Source organism: Tachypleus tridentatus, chromosome 13 (assembly GCF_004210375.1).
Source record: "Tachypleus tridentatus isolate NWPU-2018 chromosome 13, ASM421037v1, whole genome shotgun sequence".
Lineage (NCBI taxonomy): Eukaryota > Metazoa > Arthropoda > Merostomata > Xiphosura > Limulidae > Tachypleus > Tachypleus tridentatus.
In genome coordinates this window covers 233,048,555-233,073,486 of record NC_134837.1, presented here as the reverse complement: position 1 = coordinate 233,073,486, position 24,932 = coordinate 233,048,555, and the positions used below count along the sequence as shown (strand labels likewise).

General features: G+C 32.4%; 2 protein-coding genes across 3 annotated transcripts in view; both read right to left on the bottom strand.

Moving 5' to 3' along the window:
• RpL24 (ribosomal protein L24) overlaps window positions 1-24,932 on the bottom strand; it is a 399,722-nt gene that overhangs the window by 28,164 nt on the left and 346,626 nt on the right. The window lies entirely within an intron of this gene.
• LOC143239418 (uncharacterized) overlaps window positions 675-24,932 on the bottom strand; it is a 56,827-nt gene continuing 32,569 nt past the window's right edge. Inside the window, exons 4-8 of one of the 2 annotated variants that reach the window (XM_076480450.1) lie at window positions 19,165-19,296; window positions 16,751-16,824; window positions 6,518-6,621; window positions 4,255-4,549; window positions 675-2,884 (exon numbers count right to left, since the gene is read on the bottom strand). In XM_076480450.1, the coding sequence (XP_076336565.1) occupies window positions 1,746-2,884; window positions 4,255-4,549; window positions 6,518-6,621; window positions 16,751-16,824; window positions 19,165-19,296 (1,744 nt within the window). In that variant the 3' untranslated portion in view covers window positions 675-1,745. The remainder of the gene's footprint in view (window positions 2,885-4,254; window positions 4,550-6,517; window positions 6,622-16,750; window positions 16,825-19,164; window positions 19,297-24,932) is intronic. The other variant, XM_076480451.1, reaches the window with a different exon arrangement.

Genomic DNA, 24,932 nt, shown 5'->3' with positions numbered 1-24,932 from the left:
TTTTTTTATCTTTCTATATTTTAAACTTACATTTCTCCTGATTCTAGAAACCCCATTAATCAGATACAAGTAGTTGGAAAAAGAAGTTTACTTAAAATAAATTTTTGCATAATAGATCGTTTAGCTAAGATGCTTTTCAAACAGTTTAAAAAATTAACATAATTAACTTTTGTCCATAAAACATTGTAGTTACAGTTAGAAGCAATTAATACAAATCATTTGTGTACAATAATGCACAAATTGTAAAATTATGAACAGACTAATGCATGGATGTGAAAGAAAAAAGAACAATGAAGACATTAAAAGCAAGAAATAATGTAACACAATGGTAAAAATTGAATGTAGAATAATGCAAGAATGGTATAAATTACAAACTCAGAATCTTTAGTAAAAGCAATGATATGGCTATATTTCTAGAAGACAGCTACAAGATAAATTGTTCTTTCATAATCAATTATTATGATTACTATAGTACACAATGTTTGTCGAGCACACCAGTATATATATATATATATATGTGCAACTTTTGAACTTAAAAGTCAAGTTCTGTGGGGCAGTGTATTGAAGCTTAAAATTTTAATTAAAAATCCATTAATAAATGCTTAATTCCACTAAGATATATATTATATCATATCATATATATGAGGAAATGAACAACAGAGATAAAATTCTGAAAAATAACTAATTTATTATCAACAATTGTCTGGACAACAGCTTTTCACTGGGTTTTTAAAGATCAAATACAGTCTGTCAACAATATTATTAGATGAAAGTCATTTTCCAGTTGTCATGCACATTCATAAAGTATGTTATTATCAATTGTTGATCAGACTAAGCTTTTAACAATATTATAAATATTTCTGGTTTTATAACTACTTTCCAGGTAAAGTACAATTTACATGAATAAACCCTATATTTTGGCACAACAGTTGATATAAAATGTACTGATTAAATAAATAATGTTTCATTGTTTCTGTCATAAATCAATAATAGAACGTGATTCAATTAAACATAAAAAACATTACACAAAGTCACAAATTTGGGAACTAGGACATCTCTTTCTTATCTTTCTAAAGTAATATTACAGTGGCTGATGCAGGCTAAAATGAAAATCAGTTATTTTAATAGTGTTAGCACCTAAGCCTACTGCCTGATTATGAACACTCACTAAACTGGAGTAAATAAAGACTGTACATTCAAGAAACCATTTGTTCTTATCACTTACACATATATTAAACACTTAGCACACATATTGCACCAGTGAAGAACATGAGTTCTGTTCATAACCATGTAAAACACTAAGTCTGACAGAAAAATCATCACACATCAAGTGCAACTTTTTAATATGTCACTGTGAGGAAATAGCTTTCGTCTTTTAAAGAATGAAACCCTGACAACCAAGGTAAGTTAATACTAACTTTCCACATAGCAAAACATAATGATTCTTAACATATATACTACTTGGAACCAAAACTTCTCATTTGCTTATGACTCAAGAAGTTAATAAATGGAAGATGATATCACAAGTGTAACTGATTACTTTGATATTAAACAAGAATTTGGTCAAGCATATGAATAAAACTAAACAAAAAGATAGTGTTGCACAATTGTAAGAACACGATATGCACACACACACACACATTTATATATATATATATATATATATGTATATATACAGAGTTCTGTAGCATTAAGTTTGGTATGACACTGTCCTTACTTTGATTACAATATTATTTAGTTTTCCATCACCTCTGTAGTTCATTTAACAAAGTTGAGTCAAACTCCATTGTGATATAATCTTTTTGTTGCTCTGTATGGTAGTCTACTAATACCATTTCTGAGTTGACTGCATTGACTGAAGAACCATTATACAGTTCAACAGAAGAGTTCATATTCAGTGCAGGAATGACTGTTTCTTCATTGGTTGATATAGTTTCAAATCTACAGTTTTCAGTCACATCTGGGAAATTACCAATGAAGTTAGGATATTCTTGTGAGCTAGGAGAGTCCTGCTCTAAAACAACAATGTCCTGATCACTTACTTTCTCTACTTCTATGCCAAGATTACCATCAAAAACTTCTTCAGATACAGGTACAGATATTTCAGAAAGGTTAGAAATAAATTCTGACCCTACAGACACAGGCTCAAAAGCATCTACTGGTGGATCAGTGTTGACACCCACATCCTGATATGTCACATTTCTAGAAGCTGAACAAGCTCCTCTGATGTCACATGTCTGGCAAGAAGATTGCTTAACTTCTGGAACATCATATGTTAAGGCTACTGTAGATCTGTTCATATCTTCCTGACTTGTAACTTCACTTGATCTTGTAAAACCCTGTGTCTGTTCCTCACCACAAATATCTGCACTTTCTGGATAACTTCCTAAGGCCACTATTGGTCCTGCAACATTTTTCTGGTCCACAACAGCATCTGATGCTGTGAAATCTTGTTTCTCTTCTTCACCACATATATCTGCATTTCCTGGGCAACTAGAGCAGCAACCATGCTCTTCCCTCCTACATTTATTTGGTTCACAATTACATATTTCTGCTTGAGCTGCTGACAATAAGTTCACAGTGGTTTCAGAGTTTTCTTCATCCAGTTCAGTCTGAAGCTGAACATTTACAACTTCAAGTACTGCAGAAGAATTCCCTTGAAACTCTGCATTTGTGGGAGGAGATTCATTACTCTCCTGGCTGGAATTGGTTGCTGGCACACCAGTGGACGGAGCAAAGACCTGAAGTCCTGATGGATATGTCAGTTGGAGAGATTTGATACTTGAGTTTTCTGGAACTAACAAGTTGCTAACAGGAAATTCTGTGGTTAAACTAGAGTTTGAAGCAGCTAGCTCCAAGCTTCCCATGGGGATAACTGCATAAGCTGAAAAATAACATTGTGGACTGAACTTACAAAAAATATAAAAGCATAAACTAAAAATCTAACAAACACATTTTTGTTTCAAACATGAACCTAAGAAGTAATCTGTATAATATAAATACTTTTTTGATGATGAAAAAGGGGACGTAAAAAACAACAAAAAACCCATATTTGTAAGGATTATGTTGCTGGTGTAAAAAATTAAAGGGGGAGTTGGAAAAATATACTACTACTATTACTAACCTATATAATTAACAAACAGTAATCTAAACCATAGTTTCATTAACATCTGAAGGATGAAGTTTTAAAAATGGAAAAGCTCACATTATACAATAATTTTTTTTTTTTATTCATTTATTTTAACCGTTCCAGTACAGTAAAAACTTTTAAATTGGCATTTTTAATTTGAAAAAAACAACAACAAAAAACATCAAAACTTAAAGATAAAAAAATTATGATTTATGAATCTAGAAAAATAAGGTAAAGTACAAAAAAGTTAAACAGAGCATTCAGATAAAACTTGCTAGTCAAAGATTTCATCCAAAAAGACAGTTAAATCTCCAAGAAGTAATTCATATACATCAACCATAAAAAAGTTAAAAGAAAAAAAGGTAAAGGTTGTTTTGAATTTTGTACAAAGCTACATGAGAGCTATCTGTACTAGCCATCCCTAATTTAGCAGTGTAAGACAAGAAGGAAGGTGGCTAGTCATTACCACCCATTGCCAACTCTTGGGCTACTCTTTTACCAACAAATTGTGGGATTGACTGTCACATTATAATGCCCTATGGCTGAAAGGGTGAGCATGTTTGGTGTGACCAAGATTCAAACCCGTGACCCTCAGATTATGTGTCAAATGCCTTAACCACCTGGTCCTGTTTTGAGTTTATTTACTGATTAAGTATATCTTATTACAAGTTACAGCTCTTGCAGTAAATAGAAATGTTTTGAAAACCAAATCTTACTTACTGTAAAAGCTCTAGCTTCTAGAAAAAATAAAATCAAAATGTTACACACATCTATAACATATTCAAATTCAATGTTTTTACACCATTCATATTGAAACAATATTAATGGTGAAATACTTTTTAAACATGCAAAACTGTAAAGCATAAATATAGAGGAAAAGAAAAGTATAACAAATCTATAAAAAAAAAAAAGAGGATAAAACTCTAACTTTATTTGAAGAAATTAGTGAAAACAATACTTAAAAGTTTCAAATTTGAAAACAATATACATCATGAAATAATATTGTGATTATTTTCTTGTACAATGTATTGTCACCATTCTAACAAAAATTTAAGAAAAAAAAGTTGTGAAGAAGTGTACTTTTCAATAGAACAGAAATTTATTTACATGATAATTAGTCTTACCAGTTACATTTCCAGAAGACACTCCTTCAAATCTAACATTCGATAGAGGAAGGTTTATGATACTGCTTGATGTGATAGATGTTGGAATAATTTCAGCAGAGTTTATGATAGAAGAATTAACAAGAGGTTCTGGCTGCTGGCTGACTGGAATTGTTAATCCACTAGGTGGTACTGTGGAAAGTATAATATGGCTAGAAGCAGTGTCACTTGCAATTGGAATAAGTTCAGCAGTTGGACTTGAAATGAAATTTTCTGAACTTTCAGGGTAAATGGTTAAGCTTTGGTTGGACGTCTGCTGTACAAAGAGATAACAAATATTATATCATATACATTCTAGCTTAAAAAAATTTTACAATGATTGCAAAAGTAAAATTACTCAACATGTTCTTGTACTATTAAGTTTATTAATTGCAATATAGGTCTATTTCTAAGTATAAACATTTACATAGGTGTGAGAAATAAAAACTACCTACTACAAAATTATAATTCTTTAACTATTGCCAATATTTTTAAAAACAGAAAATTCCAAATATATGGATTTGTACATATTAGATGATGTAATTTTTTACCCTTATTTTTTAACAAAGTTTAAATCATTGCAAATGTCTATTGATCTACAAAAGATTTATTTTATTTGGTGACTGAATATGCAAAAATTAAAACCTCACACCTTAAGCTATCTCAAATAAAAGTACAAATCCTCTCAGTATGAGTAAATAAAAGTATGTCACAATGTTTATAAAATAACTTTCAAAATTTAATTAAATAACATTATTATCAGCGTATAATGTAAAACATGGCCATAAACCAAATTTTAATATTACAAACATTATAGTTTTTAACTTAAAATTTTTTAAATAACTTCTCAATCTTTGCTTCTCTGTTTAACATGCCATTTATCCACTACAACTCACCCATCTTCAACTTTTTCATCACATTTTTATAATGTCCCAAGTTTAAAGTAAACTACTCATTACACAGACATTACTAAGGCATAAACTAATTTTTATAGCCTTTAATCTTCTTTGATTATGGAGGTACAAACTTCCAATACTATATCATTCACAAATTGCCAACAATTCTCTCTGATGTTTGCTATCACATTTATAATAAAGAGAAAGACAGTTTAACCAAATGATAATGTTATCTTGTTTAGTTATTTAGCTTACAGATCCAAAGTTTTTATTAGCACAATTGTTATAGTACAGATCAAACAGATAAGGGAATTATTTTAAGATACTTCTACTTTAGTTAGAAAGCTAATTAAATTATAACAGTTATAGCCATGTGTGTGTGTGTGTGTGTGTGTGTGTGTATCTGCTGTGTCCATTGAGGGAAACTGAACCCCTAGTTTTAGCATTATAAATCTGAAAAGATACTGCTCTTCTGCCAAAACGTTTTGCTTTATGTGTTTCATCACTTTGTGCTCTTAAGTACATATTTCAAATGAATAAAAATTATGTTTGTTATTTGCAATGTTACAAGGAATTATGGTTGAGTTTTGCTAGAAGGCCAACAGCAAAAAAACACAACAGCCCAAACATAAGTACAAAATTTCTTGCTTTATGTATATTTTTTAGTTGGTGTCATAAATGGAAGTACAATGCAGACATAAGAAATATATTAGGTTAGATAATGAAAAAACAAACTTTTTTTTTTATCAAGTATGGTCATGAGTAGCTTGTGTTACATCATCTAATACCATAATTTGAGTTATACATCCACTGTGTGATTTACAACTAGTATTGCAGGATTATTATTTAGACATGGTTCAGAGAGCAATAAAATTAAATAAAAATAACTCTTAAACTGTTTAGAAGGACTCCACATTGTTATGGAAAATTACAAGAATTTCTTGAAAACAAATAGCTAATTTTGATTTAATATTTTTATGTGGTGGTTACAAAATTGGTTAAACTGACCGAGCCAATACAGCGGTAGGTAACAGGTAAAATACAAACATTTCTACTTGAAAAACTTCTGATAAAGTTAGGAGAATCTTGAGAGTACATAAATTTTTTTTCTAACTCTGGAGAGTGCAAGATGAAAAAGTATATTTAATATTAACATAAAAATCACCTGCCATTCAGGCTCGTTCAAGTCAACCTGTAACTCCATAAATGAACAGTAACTACCAGATAATTAAAAGGCCTAATTTTTATCCACATAAAACTTGTGATGTTTACTGAAAGTTTGAGACATTTTGTGAAGATATACTTACAACATTAAAAGTTATTATATGCATACTTTCATTGTGACTTACCTCTTCTACTATCTTGTCATGCCTGTGCATATGAGTTTTTAAACTATATTGAGTGGCAAAGGATTTTTGACAACCATCTTCAGTGCAAGAGTAAGGTCTCTCTCCTGGAATTAGAAAAAAATATAAAATGCATTAATTGTTAGAACTTAAAATAACTCAAATTTGAAGACTTAAACTTTGTATTCTTCAAATAATTATTTAATATTCAAAAACTCCAGTCACTTCTTCTCAAATGTATGACTAAATTTTATTCTTAACTTCCTTAAGGAACATCAATAAATGTAGCAAAATTGATTCCAACAGACAAATAGAGAGACATTCACAAAAACATCAGATCAGTTGTCTAGAATTAATATTATAACTTCCAGTTCAATCCTATGATAGCCAATATGACAATACTCTTTTAAATGTGTTTACAAATGGGTCATTCCATGCAAACTCACCTAGGGCTTCCCAGTTCATTTCAGATTTTCTTTAAAAATGTCAAGCAAAAACTTCATTCTGATTTATTCAGCCATGATAAATCATAAGGCTTTCCTGTAGTGCTTCAAATTTTTCAAGAAAATCTATGACATGAACTGTGAAAAGTTCTTTTTTCTGGGTTAGTTCGCATAGAATGACCCAAATAGCTTACCATCAATTATTGGATTTACTTTGATTTCACTTTAAACATGAAGATAACATTTTCTTAATTTAAAAATATATTTCTGATAGATATTCACCTCCATACACAAAAACATCTTTCTCACAGGTCTGCCTAAGATATTCGCAAACCACTAGCCTTGAGGCAACTCCCACCTACTTTCACATTTTATTGTGAACTACAGCAGTCCATGATGAAACACTCTTGATAGCTTAATTTTTTGACAAGGCAAAACAAAAATAAGCATTGGATGTAAAAGTAGATATCTTTTGGAAATACATTTTCAGTTTAGGAAAACACTAACTCCTGACACAATAATTCACCTCTCACACAGAAAAGCTAGAATCCCACACTGAATTGGTAGAGGAGCTGGTGCAACATGTTCCGTGTATGAGCTCCCTATATAAAGTGTTCAAAACAAGGCTTATGGAGTGTGACGCTCAATAGCAAGAATTTCATAGGGGAACACCAATGGGAGACTGCCACTTGTTCAAATCAGAGTATACTCTTCACACAGAGTGCATGGGGAAAGAGACAAATCATCCCTATACATTGCACAGATGGGCAGAATGAGAACATAACCATCTGAGCACTTACACACAAATAAACAGCAAGCCAACATATGGAGTATGGTTAAGACTTATTCATACTATACCTTGTGTGCTCAACTCTATCAAACAGCCTCTAACTACAGGAAGAGGGTAATTTAGTCATGCATTATGATTCTGCACAGTGTGTGCTAAACCTCAACCCTGACTAAAGAAGAAAGGCACATTTGTTTTTGGTTTTTTTATCATACTTCTGAACATTGTATGTTCAATTTGACATAACTGAACAGGTTTTGAATGAAGGAGGAGGAGGGCACAAGGCAGTGTTTCTTAATGTTTTTTGCTCAAAACACCTCTACAAACTCAACAGTTTCCATGATACTCCTAACATTTTATAACTTAGTTAAAAGTGCATAGCCAGAGGGAGTGGCCATAGATATAACAGAAATATATTAAAATCTCCAGGCAATGAGGTTAACTCTCTCAACATGGGGTCAGTCTATATAATTAACCATGTGACCTGTTTGTACTCATTTAATATTTCTAACTTTCAATATAATGTATATACCTTCACAAAATTTGGCAGTATTTTACTTGATATTATAAGACTAAAATACAACAAAAAACAATAATTCTTTTTAGTGAACTGTTTTGAACAACATGAAAAAGGTTTGTTCATGAATAAATTGAATATTTGTTTTGAATAATCTATATGCAAAGTAATTTTCATGTTAAAATTAAAATACTTTTCATTATCTCAAAAATCTCAAACTTTCTTTGTGTAATCCCTAAGACCTCCTAAATACATTTCAAACGTTTTTTTACAGTAAAACTTGATAGTTTGTATGTTATTTTCTCTAACCTAACTCAAAATGGCATTAGTCAATCTGACTAACCTCATAACTACCAAAAATTGAAATAAATCTAAATAACCCCTTATTTTCTTTCTACTATGACTACATACTGTAATATGAAACCACATTCATTTATCCTAATTAGCTCAAAGTTCATAACACTTCAGAAACATGCAGCTCACATTACACTATTGAATTACATTACCCATGAGCTACTACAACTAGTACAAACACCTTGCATGCATGCCTCTTGAAACATTATTATCATTATTTATTTTACTTAATCTAAATTTAACCTAAAGCAATTCTTATTTTTACATTTCAGTTGTTTTTATAATCATACATAAAAAACAAACAAGTAAAACAAGAAATAAAATACTTCTCAAATCTTCTTTTTTCTTGCTCTCCATTGTCGAAGAGAGTTAACCCTAATTTTTTTTTTTATGTTACTTGTAATATTGCAATTAACAATTTTTATTTTATTAAATAATGCTACAAACAATATAATCTAATAAAATGCAAAAAGTAGACAAATTTGCTTACCTTTCAAAAATATTCTGGCTTTCTAATATTGCAACAATAGTCATTACAAATTCATCCAAGCTAGTCATTAAGTTTCTCATGTGAATGTTGTTCGTAATCTGAGTGAAACTGACAATTAACTGTTCAGAACACAATGTTATATAACACATCATTTGATAGATGAAAAACTTGAGTCTATTGGTTATAGGTAATATATAATTAAGTGTAAGAGTGCACTATTAATGGATTATGAAAGACAGGATGTGACGGGTTGGTGTGACAAGAGGGGCCTGATTTCCTATTCAATAACTATGTAACAAAAGTTTAAGACTACAATAAATGTGGTTTATCTGAGCAATGACAATTTTATAGAGAGCAATTTACGTTTAATTTCATACTTTTTCATAGTGTGGTGGATAAAATAGGGATGATGACATGCTAAGAGAAAATGTGTCAAGTGTGTCACACTGGGGGAAACTCGAGATTTTTTAAACATTGCCTTGTAGAATTAAGAAGTTAAAACTTATATAGCATTAAAATATGGATTATTAGTTAAGATTTTACACTATTCTAATTGATATAACATAAACAAGAAGTAGTTTAATAAAATTTTGAATGTAAGACAGTAAAACTTTGTGTCATATGTAGTAAAAAGTATTTGGAAGAATATGGTTAAGAAACACCGATACAACAGATATATGTAATGAATTAAACAGATGATCCACACTGTACCAACAATAATACCACTGTCTCATTTCCCTTCGTATTGTGCTACATCTTCATTGTCTGTGGTGGCTCTGATCTGGTAAGTGATAAGGGTCTCCCAAAGTCCACTCTTACAATAAGCTGTAGGAGTTCTTGCAATGTGAAGACCCAAAGAAGTGCCTACAAAATTAATATTTTCTTGTTTTGAAAGTATATTTATGATAGATACCTCATATCACAGTTTTAGCTATCCTCAATTTGACTGCTTTCTATTGAACAAGTTTTTGCTCACCACCAGCCTTTAAACTCCCAACTAACTCTACACATTACAGCATACAAATAAGCATGCAACAATCCTCCAACAATAGGAGCATGGCACACCTTCCTATTACAGCTGACTTTACTGTACAGTTGAACCCAGTACTCACTTTGAAATTAGGCATGAAAAAAATATCAACAACGGAAGTAAAAAAACAGGTGGGAAGTGTGAGTGGAATTATCTATTGGAAATATATTTTCAGTGAATGAAAATATTAACTTCAAATAAAATCACCTCTGTTCAAAGTTACATCTAAAATTACTTAATGGTCAGGTGATGGGACTGATGTAAATGCACTTATACGAGTACTCCTCAAAGGCATCTGAAAAACCTCTACAAAGTGTGTTGTTGTTGAACAAGAAATATACTCATGGGAGAGACTGCACCATATTTGAACTAGGAATACTCTTTTTCCATGTGAAACAAGTATTTTGTGTGTAATGGAAAGGAAGACACATCTGAATGAAAATGGAAGTGTAACATGTGCAAAATGGCTAGGGTGCAAAAACAATATATGCAGGATGTCATTTCCAGTCCAAACCAAGGGCATCCGAATTAGATCAGAGAGTCCATGATAAGATGAGAGTCCTCTGTGTAGGATCCAGAAGGGAAGAGAAGCCTTTCTTCCAAAGACCTAAGTCAACACAACCCAGAGTAGTAAGCCCTGAAAATTGACTTCTGGATGATGCTAAGAAGGTGGAAATGCAATGTGGAGGGTCAACCCTAGTTTAAAACATGCAGCATTGTGAATGTATTGTCCAGTCAGTGGTAGGAGTAGGGTTCCAGCCCACTCACATGTGAGGACTTATGCTGGCTGGTCCAGTTCTGACCAACACCAGCCACCCAGGAACCAATATTCATGGAGCTGTAAGATGGAGAGTTCCCACCTGAATGGGCAAAACTACAAAACAATGGAAGAATCCAGTCCACGCTCCAATTCATTCAATGGCAATAATTATTTTAAAGAAAGATAACCTGGAAAGGTCGGAAACATTAGTTTAGCCTATACTGATCAGCATCTGGCATATAAAAACAAACCTCTAAGGTAGGATAATCATGCTTTACACACTGGCAGAACATTACCTTCCAACTCTCAACTGAGTTGAATTGAGCACATTTAGAATGGTTCCTCCATGGCCCACAGTTATGTTTGTTAGGAGCTGGTAAGCATCAAGAACTCTTGTATTCCACAAGAAGAAGGAAGAGAAAAATGTGTCAGAGTTTAGAGGAACTCATTACAGAAAAAGTTCAGCAAGTGACCACAAAATCCTATTTTGTTTCAGTAAAAGCAGATCATTCCTGATTTATTCAATCAGAGGAGTGTCAGGGATGAGCAGTAATCCCCTTCTGCTTTACTCATGTTAGTCCATGAGTGTACAAGACTGTTAAAAAATATTTATGAAGCCATTTATCATGAGGATGAACTTGTTAGTAGTCTTGTGGAATACCCTATCTCAACAGTGAGCAATCATTCTATGATAACAAAACCATTTTTAAATTCCTGTCACATAAAGCAATAGTCAAGAACTTAGATCTCATGAGAAGTCCCACTCAATCAAGGAGCACCCTGTAAACGAAAATTGGAAGAGGAAATTATATAATGAGCCAACACCAGCCACTTGTGCAAGAAGAGAACACACATGATACCAATGATTAAAAAGGAGGATGAAAATGTGTCAAAAGAAAGAGCAAGGAATGAGGACATATAAAAACAGATGGATTAAACAAAGAAAACATGGAGGACAGGTCATGAATAATGTGTAGGAAGATATCCAAAATATTGGCCATGGCTAACTGTAGACCATGTAAACAAGAAACCAGAGGTGTCAGAGATGGAGGAAGATTGTTTGCTTGCTTTTAATTTTGCACAAAGCTGCTCAAGGACTATCTGCACTAGCAGTCCCTAATTTAGCAGTATAACACTAGAGGGAAGGCAGCTAGTCATCACCACCCACTGCCAACTCTTGGGCTACTCTTTTACCAATGAATAGTGGATTGACCATCACATTATAACACCCCCATGGCTGAAAGGGTGAGCATGTTTGGTGCAACAGGGATTTGAACCTGCGACCCACAGATTATGAGTCAAACGCCTTAACCAACCCGGCCATGCTGGAAGAAGAAAATGAGAAGAGAAGCAAGGAGAAAAAATCCAGGGTGGACAAAATGAAAAACGACTATCGGCAGGAGAAAAGAATGGTGCCCATGTGGTGTGATGTAAAATGATAGTTACTAACAAGAGAGACAAACTAGATATTTGGTAGAGGGAAGATGACAAAAAAAGAAAAAGTCTAGGAACCTAGACAGGAAGGTTAGTAGTAGAACGAAAAACATGAGAGACAAGATCAAGAAAGAAAAAACACCTGGGATGATAATGATAATTGAAGCTGTATAATATTAGTCCAGAAAAGAAATAAAAACCAATAAAGTCATACAAGCAAAGAAAAGGAGCCAGACAAAGACAAGTACACAAGGAGTAGAATAAAGAGAATATCCAATGTCATGAAGAGATAGAGCAGAAGAAGTAGAATGGGTTAAGCTGGCAAAAATGTAGCATAAAAACTTCAACAGAAAACCAGTGTAACGTACCAGTAATCCTATCATGATGGACATCCTTTACTCTGCATATTACAAGGTTTTAATGATTTACTTTCAACATTTTATTAATCCATGTTTTGTTTACATTGTGCCAATTAGTATAACAAAAATTTAACTAATAATCCATATTTTAATGTGTACAAGTTTTAAGTTCTTAATTTTATACAGCAATTAAAAAAAAATTCCTAAATTTCCTTTAGTAAAACATTTTCTCTAGGCATTTTCTGTTTATTTTATTCATCATCCATCCAATATGTATGAAATTCAATGCAAATTACTCACTATAAAATCATCATTGCTATCAAACCATAATTTTTCCTTCATTACAGAGCCATCAAATAGCAAGTTGGACCCTTCCTGCCACAGTTTCTCTTTTACTATTTGTTAACAGTTCTCTCTTGCATTTAATTCCATATTACCAATAACCAATAGAAGGACAAGGTTTTCATCTATCAAATGATGTATTACGTAATAGTTTTCTGAACAGAGAATTGTCAATTTCACTGGTAGTACAAGCATCTTTGTTCCCCCAGGAAAGATAATGACTAGCTTGAATAATTTTGTAATGATTCTTGTCATATAGTTAGAAAGCCCACAAAATTGTGATAGTTAGGAGAAATTGTCTACTTTTTGTATGTTATTATTCTATGTTCATTGGTGCATTATTTAATTAAACAAAAATGATTTAATGCACTACTACCATTAGCATACAAAAGTAGGATTAAGTATCATTGACAATCAACAACACGAAAAGAAAAAAGGCTTGGGTAAGTACTTTATTTCTTTTTTATGTTTGTTCTTTTTTATTATTATAAAAGTAACTAAAATATAAAATTAGGGATCTCTTTAGGTTCAATAAGATTAGATAAAATAAATAATAATAATAACATAATAAAAATGTTTTACAAGGCACACCATAAGCAGCTTGTGGATAGCATGACTTTTACAATCCCCAAGTGATTTACAACTTATAATGTTGAGAACAGTGGCCAGACATGGTTCAAAGGTCAGTAAAACAATAAAATTAAAATATAAATAGATGTATACTGCTACTAGTTTAAAGCTACTTAGGATAAATAAATGCAGTTTCATGTTACAATCTGAAGTCAATCTAGAAAGAAAAGAGGGATAATTTAGATTTACATTGATTTTTTTTGGTGGTTATGAGGTCAATCAAATCAACCAATGTTGTATCATTAGGGGTAGAGGAAATAACAGATAAAATTTTACTGAAAACAAACATTTGAAATGTATTTTGGAGATTTCAGAGATTACACAAATCAAATTAGATTTTTGAGATGAAGAAAAGTATTTCTAATCTTAACATGAAACTCACTTTGCACACAGACTATTCAAAACAAATACTATATACTCACTAACAAATCTTTTTAAGCATATTTAAAATACTTCACAAAAACATTTTATGTGAAAGACTTGTAATGTTTACTGAAAGACTGCCAAATTTTGTAAAGATATACACACTATGTTAAAAGTTTGTAGTATCAGATCTATAAAGATTCTATACAAGTGCAAAAAAGTCACATGGTTGGACAAATCGAGTGAGCCCATACTGAGAGAGTTAAGTGTCTGAGACAAAAGATAGAAGTAGGTGAGTAGCAATAAAAGGTGAAAATGGGAGGTCTGATCCCTAAGCTGACCAAATTGATACCAGGACACAGAATTGAGAAAAGAAAATGAGGAAAGTCTACAAATTAGGACATAAAAGAGTCACAAATGCAAGGGAGATAAGACATTTGGGTTGGGAGAGAAGGTATTAAGAAAATTACACAGAATAATCCTAATAACAAGGAGGAAAGATGAGGTAAAAACCAACAAATTGTAAATCATGGAAGAAAGAAAGGTGAAAGTAATTTCTCAAAGGGTGAGGCACTACTGAGAGAAAATCTGGTTAATTTCATATTCAAATAGGTCTTTGCCAACTTAGGTGAAAGATTTTAGCTTGATTGGATCAGAGTTGGAGGACAGTAAGAATATAGTAATCCAAAACACATTTACTTTTTAGCTATGGCATGGGTGGAATCCAGCCAGTCCATATCCACTAAAGTAACCATAAAACAGTTATCCTGTAACTTTTTAAAATGTATGCATATCTTCACAAATTGTTGCAGATTGTCAGCTGACATTACAAGGTTTTTGTACAAAAAATATCAGATTTTTAATTAACAATATTCTTGTGCATTTTTTTCTTTTTGAATGCTGATTACCTAACATGCAAAATAATTTTGATTTTAAAGTTGAAAATATTTTTACAGATCAGAAAATTTTCAAATTTCATAAGTGAAGTTTTTATAACTTCCAGATAATTATCAACCATTTTGTCTGTTGTTTTCTCTATCATATTTTATTACAGATTTGTCAATTTGACCATTCTTGTAACCACCATAAAAATCATTAACATTACAAAAGTTGCAGCATCTAATAGTATAAAACTGACCTTTACAAAATGCACCTGTATTAGCTTTGTTCTAATCAGATCAATATTTTGTAGAATGTAATCACATTGTAATTATAATACATTATATATACATCAGTTATTTTTCTTAAAATACAGAACAGTAAATAACAAAAGGCAGAAAATATCTTCTACTAATGAAGCTAAGCCTTGTGGAATTTGCATGTAGAGAACACAAAACAATTTGTTTAGGTTTTACACATGCATTTTGAAAAAACAAAAAAATCATAAATTTCTCATGAATACAACAGAATTCCATTATAATTTATCCAGCTTAGTAACTAAAATGTGCTAGGATCTAAAAATATTTTTCAATTATCACTTCATCTTACCTCTTCTCTTCAAGACTAGATTGAAAAAGATGAGTTTTTTTCCATGTAAATACCCTGGAAAGGCTGAGAAAACTACACAAGAGAAATCCTGAACGTTTGATTGGTTATAAATATATCATAAAGCAAAGTTGGCGCATGTAAACAATTATTTTCAAAAATGGAAGAGGTAGTTGTGACCACCTTGATTATTCACTAAATATAAAAATATCTTAGAAAAGATGAAAAATAGGAGACATATTCCAGCTTGTCAGTATTGGTAATTTGAGTTTTTAATTTGTAAGAAACTAGAGACTTTGTCTTTGGATATACAACAATTTCACAAACATCTAATCTGCATTCAACATGCCATTAGACACACAAAATCCATATTTAGAAATTGGTTTTAATATCTTCTTTAGAGTTAAGAAATTAACTAATGTGTTGTAGTAAAAGTTGAATTACAGTCTACATTTGATACCAAATTTATTTGACATACATTCATAACACAGTAATTCAATACATGTTTGGATGCAAGTCTACAAAAATGAAGAAATTTCCTTTGACCCATATCCATAGAGAAATCTGCAGTAATAGGGTTAAACAATGGCTGTAACATACCAACAGCTAACAAGCCATAAAAGAAACAAGGCCTATGCATAAATAAAGTACCTACACAGGATTAAGTATTTTAAGTCACTGTCTTTTGAAAATTTGCAATAAAAAATTAAAGCCAAAGAAATAGAAAATCAAAGTTTCCTTAAAATTGCAAATTCCAACAAACTGAATTCAGATGAAAAAATACTGCTTGGTAACTTGCAGGTCATGTCATTTTCCTTCTGGTTGAGAGCTTTTGTCACATAACATCTTCATGTACTCACACAGTTCATGTGAAATTAGGTGGGAATGCCTCAAGACCAATGGCATGCAAATCTTTTAGGCAAACACATGATGAATATAACCTTCTAGCTTCTGTGTGTAGTGTGTAGAGGTAAGTTATTATCTCTGAAAATATACCATGTAGCAGTGCAATTGACATTAAAACATGTAAAATTAGGTGGGAAGTACCTCAATGCTGGTGTTTTGCAAATCTTTTTGCACAAGAAAGATGTATGGAGGCAAGTTATCTCAGAAATACATAGTCAGTCTCTTGATATTGACACTTTTATATCATCAAACAGTCTCATAGTTTATTGTTTTTACAGTATCCCTTAATTAAACAATTTGTTCTTTTTTTTTTTCAATTTAACAAATAATACTAACCAGTATGTGTCCTTATGTGAGTTTTAAGGTGATGACTTGCTGCAAATGCTTTTCCACAACCATCTTCTTCACATCTAAAAGAAAAATACAGTAATACATCTTAGTATCTAATTTCTGCTAGTTAATTGACAGTATATGGGAAACATAAATAATATATTCCAAAAATAATGTCAGTTATTCTGCAGTATTAAATTAATGAAAGCCACATTTTCATTTTTCACAAATATCTATACAAAAAATATTCACAAATTTGAAACTATAAAATTATACATTGCATTTCAAAAGAAAGCTTGATACACAATTAGTACTACTCTTAACATTCACAGGAACCTCTCTGCAATAGCTCTGAATATCAAATTTTTCACATTTTTGTCTCTTTTGTATTGTATTTTGTATTTTATTAAATAAATTTCACACAATAATTAATATTTTATATGCTTGAATTTCTATCTCAATGTGGAATTAATTCACGTAATCCAAAATTAAAACCACAACAAAAATGTTCAGACAATTATTTATAAACAATAAAAAAAATTGTATTTACACATTTAACATTTAATTTCTATCACAAACACAAAGTAGATTTATTTGGACTGTGTTTAAGTTACCTGAAACTTTAGAGTTCAGAACTGGTAAGCATTTAAGTCTAAGATTGAAATACTTTTCCTATCCTTGTGGCTTAACAAAGGATGTGCTCCAGACATCTTATATATGGCACACACTGTATAAATATCACATTTGCTACAAAAACTGCCATTCCAGTCAATTCAGTCGTACGTTCGTATAGCATTAAGGGAGGTATAAAAGATGCAATTGCACAAGGGTCCCATAACAAAAAACTTCAAGCTCTTCTACTGGCTATGAAATGGTACTTTACATGAGTCTTCAACTTTACAACAATCATCAAAGCCAGTATGTGAATACATATAATGTAATGCAGATTTTTCAGTTGTTTTTTTTAATTCTTGATATTAGTCATCATTAATCACTATCTGCAGCTTCAAATAGTATTAAGATATCAGCAAAATGCTAATCATGTCAAACAAATTGAGATGAAAAGTTTAATTTAAAAATGAAATTTAAAAAATAGTCAATAGTCTTACTAGTCAACAGACAACTTGGCAACAATATTACTAGTCAGCAGACAAATCAGCAACAATCCATTTGCTACAATATTATCCACTGCTTGGCAACACTGTGGTTTTTTTACTGTATAAATCATTGTTTAGATTTTGCTATAAGGCTTCTATAATACATTAATTATCAACATTTTTATATTACTTTCTTGTTCGGTTTATAAATTCAATACTTCACATCTCTATTTTTTCATCTCTATAAAATCACTGTACAGTGGAACCCCTCTAAGGCAGCCACCTTCGGGACTGAGACAAACTGGTCTGATTAGAGGGGTTCCACTGTACATAATTAGGGATTATGTAAACAAAAGAAGGGACTGTGATTGAATGACAGCTTTCAATGGGTGACTGATTCAGAGGGGTGGCCACTTATAGGGGTTCCACTGTATTTTATATTTATTTATTCTAAACGAAACAAATTACTCATATACATTGCAAGTTTGATTCATGTACGTGTAAACATGCATGCGTTCTGCTAAATAAATGTTAATGTTACAACAACTCCATCTCACAACACAATTGTTGACAATATGCTGTCTACAAGTTGATTTATCAACTAGTTGTCTTTTAACAACTTGTCTTTCAACATCATTTACTGTCACTAAATCATTCCATTGCCATGTTCGTTGTCACCCAGATGTCACTGAACCATTTGTAGTTCAAAACAGGTTCTTATAAAAAGTTTTAAATGATGGATAAATATTCATTTTGACAGGAACAGGATTTCATCTAGCTGCAACAGTCTGGAAGCAACATTTTGAACTGCTAAATATATCTTTCAAGATCTATCATAACAGTTTGAAACAACCTTAAAACTACAAGTGGATGAGATTGGTAACAATATTCAACAACTTAAACGATAATGCCAATAATATGAATAATAATAACTTACTGGCAGGTAATCTGAATTAAATACTTACTTTCAAATACTTCACATACATAAACATAAAAACCAATTGTAAAACATCTTTTCTTTCAAGTTAGTTTGGGAAAAACTACAGTTCTAATTTCAACATTAGTAATAAACAGCCTAAATTTACTACAATATATTCAACTGTCATAATATGTACCCATTCAAAACTTTAAAATTCAAAGTAGCTCTACAATTTGACAGTCTAATGCAGCTTTAGTTCAATATAAGAAATTTCAATATAAATATATATGATACCAAATGTTAAAATTTATGGTACCTAGAAATGTCATTTTAAATATTATTTACTATATTTTTTTTACACATTAAAATAATTCGGAAAAACATGACAAACAATTAATGCTCACTTGTATGGTTTTTCTCCTGTATGGGTCCGAGTATGTTTTCTCAAATCACTCAAGGTAGTAAAAAACTTTAGACAGCCTTCCTTTTCACAGTTAAATGTATTTCCTGTGTGAATCCTTTTGTGGGCTTTTAATCTGAATAAATGACAGTTTTTAATAAAACAGTTTCTAACATCTAACTACAGTATTTACATTTATAAGATTTGTAAAAATGTTACTTTCAATGTACATTGAGTTTACAAAAATAATGCATTAGTTTTTCATTTTATAAATATTTACAAAAAATATTCTATATTATTTAATGTCTACGAAATACATACAAAACCTATAGATACTTTATATATCAAAGGAAGACACTTGTAACTTTAATGCTAACATTTTCTATTTACAAATATATTTCTTTAATACTCACCTCTTTAAAGAAAACACAGCTATCACTTGTGTCACTTCCAAGAAGAATTTGCACATTCACCAAGCCTTTGAACAAACTCCCATCCCTACATGTAATAAAGTGCACCATGCCAGTCATAAAAGATGGTACAGGAAAAAGGTAACCAAATGGAGAACATGCAAGATCTCCAAGAACTAAACAGAGGTTTCAATCCAGAAGAAAAAGAATCAAATGAAAGACATCTGCACTACAATATGGTCCTCCACAAATTGCAGGAAGACATCTTCCACATACAGTATTCCCCTTGAGCAACTTGTGTGAACTACAACCACATTCTTAATGAGGCAAAAGAGAAACTCTGTGGTAAGAAGAGTAGATGGTGCTGTGAAGAGGTGGGTGTCCATCTGAAACACATTTTCAGGTAAGGAAAGTGTTAATTTCAGAAAGGCTATTTGCCTTTACATAACAGAGCTACAATACAACACTGAGAGGATGGTGGAGGGACTGGTGTATAAAACAGAAATTAAAAAGATGTGCATCCTTTTTGGAATGTAGTGACAGAAAGTGATAACCTACTCATGGAGTGTCATCCATGGGGGAGGGGGTAAACAGGGGGAGATCACATCCTTCTCAGACATGGAATACACTTCACCAACAGAAGTGGTAGTTAAAGAAAGGTTCTGGCACAATAATCTTTTGTTAGAAAATAAACAGTGGCAGGGATGAATCATCCCATATCTGCATCCTGAGGACAATGCAAAATCTATCAATTTGGACACAAACCCCTAGGGATGGTGCATCTTGTAGTAGAAGAGCAGTCTGTTCTACAAAAGTAGGAAGAGTGTAAAACCAAGCTGAGCTATACATCTCAGAGGGTCGGTAGGACATACAAGTGTAGATGGCAAGATAGTAAGTCAAGCCAGGAAGTATGTGAAAAATACTTATGTGGAAGTATACTGAGGTTTTCTGGAAAATCAGAATTCTGGGCTCACAAAAATAGGAAGCCTGTGGATCTCATCTGCTGGTGTGTTCCCCAACAGGTTAGATTACAATATAAAATTAGCTCATTTTAATAGTTATACACATATGCATCAAATAAATACATGTGGCTTATAAATCTCCAAGCTAAATATATGAGGTGGGTGTGACACTTGTCAGGGGTTAGCAAAATTTATTTCTTCTTTCATCTAAACTCAGCCAAAGAACTTTGGAACATAAGTGTAAATATTGCAGTTTATATTTACAAAGTAATTCAGAGACTTGTGCAGAAATGGGTTTAAAGGGGTATCAGTGTTGAAAGTGTTACATACACTACAATACAGTTATATTAAACCATATATAAAAACTGAAACATATCTATATAGAACTTTCCTAAAATTGTTATACAAATATTTTAAGGGAAATTCAACTTAAAATCTGTTTAAATTTGCTTTAAATCTGTATATAAATTTCTGAAAAATCTGTGAAAATCTCATGAAGAATCTCTGGCAAGTTATGTAATATATGTGGTTAATTTGGTCTCACAGGCCCCAACAGTATCTTAAAACATTGTTTTGTAAACCTAACTTTAAGCTAAAAAAATCATGTAGTACAACAAGTACTACAAATAATTTACTTACAAGAATAAGCAGATGCAGGGATGAATCATCCCAGATCTGCATCCTGAGGACAATGCAAAACCTATCAGTTTGGTCACAACCCCTAGGGATGGTGCAGCTTGTAGTAGAGGAGTGGTCTGTTCTACACTTCAAGGTAGCTACTACACTCCAGCCCTACTTTCAAATGATGGGTATATCCATTCAGATCTAATATAAAAAACATTTTGTCAACTCAAAAGTGCAGTACAGCTTGGAAATGAAATACAGAAAATGCCAAAACTTCCTTGCAGAAAACCCCACTAGACGGGCTTAACACATTGTTTACTTACTTGATGAACATTTTGGGAAAAGAAGTATTCCTCATGAAACAACACTAGCCCCCAAGAGAGTTCATTTGTTTCCAGTATACATATTTTTCTTTAATTTTATTGTGGTTGATTTTTCTTCTGTGAAACATATAAGAAAAAGAAATAACCAACAAATCACCTCTTTAGAACCTCTGGAAAGAATGGAAAATGGCAAATGAAGGAAGACAAAACCCAGATTTGGACAAAATTGTGATGCTGTGTAATTAATGTAACAAAACTATTCAGGGTCATCCACATCTCCACCTGTATTATTTCATCTGGTGAGCATTAAAAACTGGAGGCAAAAGCAGCTGAGGGATGACAGAATAAATGGGAGGTAACAGAAAGAAAAGATGAAAGAAGTAATCACTGACAGAGAAACATACAAGCCAGAAGAGTTAATTCGACTAGTCAAGGTAGAAAGAGATAAGTCATGAGAAGAAAAATCTCCCCCCACACACACACACAAAAATAATCACAATTGCCTCAAAAGGGAATAATGTGAATGAGTCACAGCAAACTGTCAAAATAGGTCAAAGGAAGCATTCATACAGAAAAGTGGATATAGTCTGAAGAAAATGTTCAATTATCCTCTCAAGCAGCCCACTTCTTGGGAAAGAACAAGCTGTTCCTGTGGTAAAGTATTTAAGAGATGTGAAAAAAGAAAAGTCATAAAAGATGGTACAGGAAAAAGGTAACCAAATGGAGAACATGCAAGATCTCCAAGAAATAAACAGAGGTTACAATCCAGAAGAAAAAGAATCAAATGAAAGACATCTGATTAAAAAGACTGAGGAGCCCACAAGAATTATAAAAGAAAAAGACATGAGATTCTCAACCAATTCACTCTGTAGCTAGCAACAGCAGAAATGGAAAAATCGTCCTTGAAAAACCAGTCAAAAATAAAGGGGAAATAAAGGAGAGTCAGATGATTTGGAAAAAGGAAATTGTAAAAGAACAAGAACCAATAAATAATCCATTGGTTGTTATAAATAACCAGGGTGAACAACTAACACAAGTGATAAAGAAACAAAGATCACTGTGAAAAATCTACCAGTTTTATAAGCAATTTGACAAAAGACACAACCAGAGATGAAGGTGTGGAGCACCATGATAAAAAAAAAAAAAAATCCAAGATGGATATAAAGAATGACCTCCAAGAGAAAGGAGACAGAAACCCCAAAATTGCCAAGAGATGAAGAAGCATGTCTGCCAACCTCTATGGCTTCTGTCCTGGATTGAGTGGGTGTGTCAGTAGAGGAAGATTCTAGCAACCGAGGGCACAACTGAATTATTGTTCTACATCTTGTGACTAAAGAAGATGGACCTGAACAGATACTGAAAGGAATGGTTGGGACAGAGACAGAAGTAGAAACTGATTTGTCAACTCACCTATCCATACAGGGCAAAAGAATCTTCATATGATTGGAAAATGACTCTGTTGGAGGCAAAGAAAGATTTGTTTGCACTCCCACTGTAGTAGTAAAACGTAGTGCAGCAGCATATGTCCAAAATAAAGTTGGGGAAATAACTTCCAAGCTTCAGGGGTAAGAAATATTATTATCCATTTTCAAATGCTGTACTTCTTTCTTCTCCACCCACCTAGGGCAAGAACAAAAGTAAGAGAGGTGGGAACCACCATAGTTAACAGAGTGTGTTCCAGCTTGCACTTGTAGGCATTATGATCTTTGTCACCACAATAAGCACACATCAAACATCAAGATCAAAAACCACAACATGATACCTTTGAATGTCCAAAAATTGCTGGCACTGGAAACATTGGAGAAAGTTAGGAATGTATGGTCATACCTTACTATTCAAATAACCTGCCTTTACAGAGGCAGGTGGATGTGGCAATGTAAAGGTAAAGATTAAGACATTGGTTGGCAACATAATTCTATCCCTGCAAGTGGAGATATGGTGCACTGCAGAAATGCCTTGGTTGGAAAAACCAGCAAGGATCTGTCTTGGGAATATTATACAAATCCATTTCAATGATCACTCCTTGGGAGGAATTAATAGTAGCATGAGGAGGAGAAACCTCAATTGTATATCCCCAATCATCTTAGAATTCATGAAGAGTTCACTGTGTTTTGGGGTAGATGTTTCCACTAAGATATCCTAAGAATGCAGCTTATTGAGAGACTATGGACAGCCAACAAGCCCCTCTAATTGCTTCTAGGGATTTGCCAGCTAAAGAATGAAGGATTAAAAATTGAGGTACTGTACCTGATAGTAGTCGTGACTGTGGAACAGAGTTGTCTATGCATGGCCATTTTCCAGTTAGTTTGTTTTTTATAATTTTACTGTTTTTAAGAATTGGGGAATCGGTAATAAACAGAGAAAGATTCTATGCCCATTGATCCTACTTACCATTAAGTTCTACGAGGTGACACCATAATGCCAAACAAGGACACTACAGGGTGGGTGTTCAGATTCCACAGTAAATAAACTGTACAGATGGAATCTTCTCTAGGGAGGTTCCCTCACCATGTACAGGCATCCACACTGAGGGGTGGAGTTTGTGAACAAAGAAGTAAAGACCCTGTTGTTTGATTTAAGAAATTACAATAATTTGTCAAAATAGATCAAAACAATGTCCAGACAGTGTAGCAAAAAATGTTGGTTAGCTCATTGAATTACACACATCTCAAGGATATTGGTGTGGAAATATCATTCTGCAAAAACCAAAAACCAGGCAGACTGGAGGAAAATGGATGCTCAGGTTTATATGGAAACATTTATGCCACCATGAGAGTGAGAGTTAAAGATATGAATTTAGGGATAACATTGTATCATAGAGTATATTCCATTAATTTTCCAAAAAACACTGAAGATAAAACAAAATAACACATCCAGATGAAGAAGGGATAAGTGTTGGTTTTTTCCAAGTATGTATAGACAGGATTCTTTATAGTAGATATATGTGACTTGTTCACATTAAATTCCAACAATAAACAAACAGCATCCAATCTACTTATTTTAAAATAACATACTGAAACAAGTCAAATGCACATAAAAAATTTGTATGCTGTTGGTTATCACAGTTATATCCAAAGCTTTAACTAATCATCTCTCTTTCATCAAAGTCCACACAGGATGGTTTAGTTTTTTTTTTTATAACATAATTTTACTAGAGAAGTTATTTTTCATTGCTCATTAAAATGCAATCAGTGATAATTTCACTCAATTTTGTACATCTGGATGTACGCAAGGAACTGATAGTCAGTCTGGATGATGAATTCCTTACACACAGATAGTTCTGGAATTTACAGGTTGGTGATATGATGGTCAAACCATCTTGTTTCATCACAGAATAGCAATTCTCTTTACTCAACAGCTTTTTACTGACATACATTACAGGAAACAGTCCATCTATGTGTTTTCTGAAGTTCTGCTCCACTTCCAATGTCTGACTCCTTGGCCTGAATGATA